At 51.2% G+C, this 5976-nt stretch overlaps 2 protein-coding genes across 2 annotated transcripts in view; both read right to left on the bottom strand.

Annotated features, from left to right (window-relative positions):
• Pmar_PMAR027951 (hypothetical protein) overlaps positions 1-1652 on the bottom strand; it is a gene marked incomplete at both ends in the record, with an annotated part of 2940 nt that extends 1288 nt beyond the window's left edge. The window contains 7 exons of the mRNA XM_002773446.1: positions 12-90; positions 142-348; positions 403-606; positions 709-831; positions 965-1159; positions 1210-1500; positions 1549-1652. Of these exons, the coding sequence (XP_002773492.1) occupies positions 12-90; positions 142-348; positions 403-606; positions 709-831; positions 965-1159; positions 1210-1500; positions 1549-1652 (1203 nt within the window). The remainder of the gene's footprint in view (positions 1-11; positions 91-141; positions 349-402; positions 607-708; positions 832-964; positions 1160-1209; positions 1501-1548) is intronic.
• Positions 1653-2122: 470 nt separating this feature from the next.
• The window catches only part of Pmar_PMAR027947 (hypothetical protein), a gene marked incomplete at both ends in the record, with an annotated part of 4148 nt that continues 294 nt past the window's right edge, over positions 2123-5976 (bottom strand). Inside the window, 5 exons of the mRNA XM_002773445.1 lie at positions 2123-2194; positions 2238-2329; positions 2436-2545; positions 2590-2796; positions 5873-5966. Of these exons, the coding sequence (XP_002773491.1) occupies positions 2123-2194; positions 2238-2329; positions 2436-2545; positions 2590-2796; positions 5873-5966 (575 nt within the window). The remainder of the gene's footprint in view (positions 2195-2237; positions 2330-2435; positions 2546-2589; positions 2797-5872; positions 5967-5976) is intronic.

Below are 5976 nucleotides of genomic sequence, written 5' to 3'. Positions count from 1 at the left end.
GGCCCTCGCACACAGAGAGCCTCAAAACGGAGGCCCTCACGGTAACAAGGCAAGCAGTAGTGGGAGTCCGGCAATGCCACCGTGCTGTAACTGAGGGTAACCAGCAGTGCGACAATGCATAGGCTGTTCATGATTCCTTACGTAGCGCCCCCAACGGGCAGCTGGCCACACCTTTCGCAGGGTATGGTGCTCATGAGCGTGCCCTTCGGCTCTCTCATCTGGACTGTCCACACCTTTACTGGCTTCACCACCAAAGTGAAGAGATGCGTCTCCCTGTGCTTTCTGTTGGCCTCCTCTTTGTAGCAGCCTTCGCACAGATCATATTCTGTGCAGAAATCGCAATGGTACCTGACACGGTGCGATAAGAGCCATACAAAAATTTCCTGAATCCTCCCCCCTCACCTCCGTCCGCGTATCGGTGACACTCCGCACTCAGCACACGTAACCCCATAATGGACCAGCCGACACGGGCCCTGCCCTACAGGGTTCCACGCCCCCGGTAGCAACACTCTCGAGCACTTGTATGCGATCTTCATGACATCGCCTCCCCACAAGATGTAGCACATATCACAGAGGTTGATATCACCTCTACCATCACACTCGAACCTACCAAGGTGATACCACCAAGTGCCGTGGGAAAATTCGAAGTCACACTTTCGCATCCGAGGAGCCGATGCTCCACATGCATGGCAGTAGGGCCTATAGCACAGGATAGTCTTCCCATCATCAAAGCAGCCCGAAGTGATGGCCTCATGATGGGCCTCCGACTTTGAGAACACTTCGGCCACCATCGCAGGGAGGGGGTTCTCCCCTACTTGGACGTAGTCAATGCTAACAGGAATAAGACTAATAAATTCTTCTCAAAGAAAATTGTGAGGAATAATGAGATGACGAAGATGATGATTATTATATAAAGAATATTGACTTGATGACCGCCACGCGTCGCGACTGAGGCCCCACTTACTCTACGGTGTCACCAGGCCAAGGACGATGCCTTTCTCTGAGGATCTCCGTCATGTCCCGGGCATTCTGTGTGAACATACTCCCTTCCCATACGCCATCACATGCCATCACCAACGGCGTTATCGTATGATGCTTATCATGCTTATCGTAGCACCATGCACAGAGGACCCCCGGGGGACAAGTAGCGCAGTTGAAGCTGAACATAGCCGAAGGTATTCCATAGTTCACCTATCACGACCAGCCTACCTTCGCCCCACTATGGGGAACATCTCGCATTCCCTACAGCTTTGCAGGTGCATCGATGCAGGCTTGTGGCCGTCCATCGGCTGGGGCCCCTTCTTCGACCCCGAGGATCCCTTTTGGGACGCCTTAACGCGAAGCTTCAATCGAGGGAACATATATACCGATTCAGCGAGGCCCTCCGAGATCAATGCCGAGATGGGACTATCACGAGGCCAGGTGCTGAGCTCTCGACCGCCACGTAGGGTTGCCGTATACTCAACAGTCCTCAGACTAGGCCAGGCCTCCTCTATCAGTCTGAGAGGCCGACAGCTGTGACCAGTGCCCGACACGTCGCCGTCTCACCTATGCAGATCTCCCACAGTGCGAATCGTAGCCATCGGGCATCTACACTGGAGTGACTCCTTGCCGTAGGCCAGCTTCACGATGAAGAAGCTGTTTTCCCTCATAACGATAAGTGAAGTGAAACTGGCCGTAACGATCATCACAGCGAAGACCCCTCAAACGCAAAGCTGAGCCAGGCTGTGGAGACCTCAACAGAAATCATAAGACTAGTAGTCTGGCGCAGGTCTCGCCTGAGTTCTCCGATAAGGATGATTCTAACTAGTGAATACGATTCTGGTGACGATGAACATGGACAGGGACTATACCCCAGAAAAAGGCGTTGGACTGGTCACTGTAAGCTGCAGACAACTAGTCCGACGTCTTAACGGGAAAATACCTCTAAGGGACTTTGAAACATGTTTCGATAAGACTCACATGTGTTGGGATGAAATCGATATTGGTAAAAGTTGGAAATAGGATAAGATTCCCGAATGGGACCATTATCATCATCAAAGAATGGTCCCAAGCCGGAATCACATTAGAGGGGCCTTCAAGGCAGTAGTGACCTCACATATCCCCGACTGGACCAGACTTCCTACTCTAGCCTTACAGCAAGGAATCTGTCATGGACCTGAGGCTCTCTGGGAGGTTCCTCTGCCCACATCGACTGACATCAACACCATATGCCCGACCAAGGCCACACTGCACACCTCATAAGGCTCTCGTTCTCTCTCGCTCACCGCTTGCATGATCTCACGGAGCACGTCCGAGGACTGCTCCGACCAACTCGCCCCACGTATGTCTGAACGGTCACTACCGACCACCTACTGAGCATCACCCACTTCTATGCGGGACAGAGAGAGCTTCGCTTCTAGCCCTGTTGGTGATGGCCCATGGAGACATCCTACCGCTCGCACTACGAAGGATTCTTGCCTCCTTCTCCAGCATCGCCTTATAACACTCCGTGCAGAAGTGTGCGTCCCTCATTGGAGTAGCGAACAAGGAACGAAGAGTGTACCTCAACACAGTCATCGTGAGGGCGACGACTCACCGCATCCGTACCTGGCACCTCCCTGTCCCCTATTGTGACACATCTCGCAAGGCAGGTCTCCCAGTGGGACGCCCCTAGGCTCCCTAGTCTTGACACTCCACAGAGTCACCGGCTTAGCTATAAGGGTAAAGCAATGGTCAGTCCTGTGCTGCTTGTTCGTGGGCTTCTTATAGCAAGTGGCGCATAAGTCAAAGTCAGCACATACCGCACAACGGTACCTGAGGGTTACCTCAGTCTCGACTCCAACACTGCCAGTGCTCATGAAACAACCTACAAACACGATCTCTACGACCACTCAAAAATGGTCAAACATCGCGAGAGCAGTCAGAGAACGTAGGGCGAGAACTGTCACAAGCTGGATCCACTACATAAAAAGCCCGACAGTCGTGATATAAAGATGAACTACATATGGAGGGTCCTGGTTTGGGCACAACATAACAGACTTTCAAGCCGAGAAATGCCCGTTAGGAGAGAGCGCAACAGGTGGATAACTCCAACTCATAGGGCTCCCCCTGTTACCTCCTCCCCTTAATCGGGCACGCCCCACACATTTTGCACGTAACATGGAGGTGCTTAGCCTTCCATACGGTATCCGATCCCGGACCATCCCAGAAGCCCGGACTGACCAAACGAGAGCACTTGTACGCAACCTTGAGGACATCAGCCGCGTGCACTAGATAGCACATCTCGCATAGGGCGATATCATCTCTCGAATCACTCTTGAACCTGTACCATAGCTCTACTTTAAGACTAAGACACCTTATACCTTCTAATGGTAGTGTCACAGTCCCCACAGGAATGGCATCATAAAGAGATACCTCGTGTCAGCCGTACCATCTCGGCAACACGACACCACCTGGTCGATCCCTCTCCCTCGCTCATACACTTGAGCAACCATTATGGGCACCGAGCTGTGTCTCAACTGCAGCTTATCAAACCTGCCTCTCATACTGCAGTCGTCGCCCAAGTCAGTGTCGAAAAATATTTACATGCTCAACCACACGTGTTGGAGGCAATGTGAAAATTCTGAGGAAATTTTGGGGAATTCTTGTTGGTTTTTGTACAACACTCCAACCCGAATTCTCCCGTAAACTTCTATAACTGAGGAAACTCCTAAGCTCAGTGAGGAAAGCGTACATTTTTCCCAACACTGGCCCAAGTCCCTCCCACCTCTTCATATTTTTCGGACACCCTCGATCGGCATCATCAAATTTCTGGTTGTTCCACACACTATCCATACTGTGATTATACAGAACCGTCTCATGAGAGCTGTCATGATCAGTATGGCATCGATAGCAGAGGTCAACACTCTTGGGACAGCAGCCGATGCATATGTACCTCACCCGAAATACCATGACATACGCACCATTAAAAACCGTGCATCCTCGACGACTAATTTACAAGTGATCGATCGACTTCTTCATCGTAGAGCTCAGACATACTCCACGATGAAATTCAAGTCGCGCATATCAAACTCGAAAACAAAGCTTATAAGCCTACCTTATACCCACCTTTTTCCAACGATCGGGAACATGTGACAATCGTCACACTGTAAAAAGTGAAGACTGGCAACCCTATGCTTGTCCATCGGGAGCGGCACACTCCCCGCAGTGAGGTTTACACTCGGTGCAGTCTTCCTCGATGACGATTTCAGCAAGCTTGACTTCGACCTTCAGTTCCGGTAACACCCCACAGGGCTCCTTAGGTGCATCCTCCACCAGCTCCAGCACAGACTTTTCATCGCCCAGCTCCTCGAAGATCTCCCCAGTCGGTAACAATACTTCAAATTTCTCGCCTTCTAGATGCGGCCACGCCTCAGTTATCAACCTGATACAACAAAGCCATGCTCACGACGAAGATGCCAACACTCCTACTGTTTCACATCCTTCAGAGTCTCGAACATCTCCGCTACTACCCTGGTTCTAAAAACCTCACCCGCGAACTTTACTCTCAATACGAACACGTTACCCATAATCTCAGAACTCCACAAAGACCAGCGGAGTGCCTATTAATATTAACGCAACACGAAAAGCAAGTTATGTACGTATGAGCATACTCGACCACAGACTAGAGGGAGCGGTCCATCAGACTGACACTCTCTCTAGCATAATCACCATCAAAGCGGCATACTACATACTACCATCACAACTATCAAAATAGGTTGACAACTACCATGGGATGAAATGAAAAGGTAAATGATGATACTTTCAACTTGCCATCTCTCAGAAATGCAAAAATGTCCAGTCACAACGACGAGAGGGATAGATGCTGCTACTAGCTAATTCGGACTCGACACGGAGCTCATCATTGAATCTCCCTCAGGAACGCACTCAGCTTTCCACGGAGCTCTTCGTTAGAGGATATCTACAGACGAAAAAAATACTTGTGAACTCCTTAGCACACACGTCAATGGCATTGCTATTCATCCCAAGGTGAGGCACGAGAGAAGCCTACCTGGTTTATCACCAACTCAGCCCTTGCCCTGTTCTCGGCTACTCCATGATGTACCATAGCCTCAGCCAAGCTATCCACAGTGACACCTCCAGCATCTGCCTCCGAAACCTGAAGCATGAGATGATGATTTAACTCCCATCGAGAGTATCCTACCTCGACCTCATCTCCCAACGAGTCGCCATCAAACGCTTGGATAATCTAAAATAGCGACAAGTAGTATGCAACACTACACGAAGGCCTTCCAATGACTAACCTGGAACTGGTCAGAACGTGGTGTCCCAACCGACATGATATCCTCTTCAACTTCTCCCAGGTCCATCCAACTCCCCGAATCAGAGCCAGTGCCTAAGACCGAGCCATACCTACCCACAGCCGCACCTGTTCACTACTACCATCATTGGTGCTCTCAGCTGGGGGCCTCTCCATCTCAATTTCCTCGTCCACCTCGGACTCAGCAGCAGAAGCTTCGACCACCCTACAGACCAACGAGCCTTCCAACGACACAGTGGTTCAACCGACTCACCCCACGGGTTCTGGCTCAGGGTTGACCACTGCGATCGGTCCAATCATAGGCCCACCACAGGTCTCTGCTCCCTCACTGGGAACAGCCACCGTCGGAGCTACTGACTGCTGACACTTGGCAGCCCAAGCCCCCGGCTGTTTGCGTATTTCGATGGTCTCCAGAGGAGTTAGCTTGTAGAACGAGCTTCTAGGATGGTCATGAGACTTGGCTGGACACGTGGACTCAAAGCATTCCTCACAGAGATCGTAATCTCGGCAGACCGCGCACTTGTACCTGACACGCTCATTATGACATACACACCAACTCACTAGTCCCACCTTGGGCCGACAATAGGCAGCTCTTCACAGCAGTCGCACTCGATGCCTAGGTGCACACCAGCATCCACTGCGAAGCTATCACGAGCTCCGGCCCCTGAGGGTAT

This window comes from Perkinsus marinus (assembly GCF_000006405.1).
Source record: "Perkinsus marinus ATCC 50983 genomic scaffold scf_1104296958914, whole genome shotgun sequence".
In the NCBI taxonomy this organism is placed as follows: domain Eukaryota; phylum Perkinsozoa; order Perkinsida; family Perkinsidae; genus Perkinsus; species Perkinsus marinus.
This window is presented reverse-complemented; position numbering and strand designations above follow the sequence as displayed.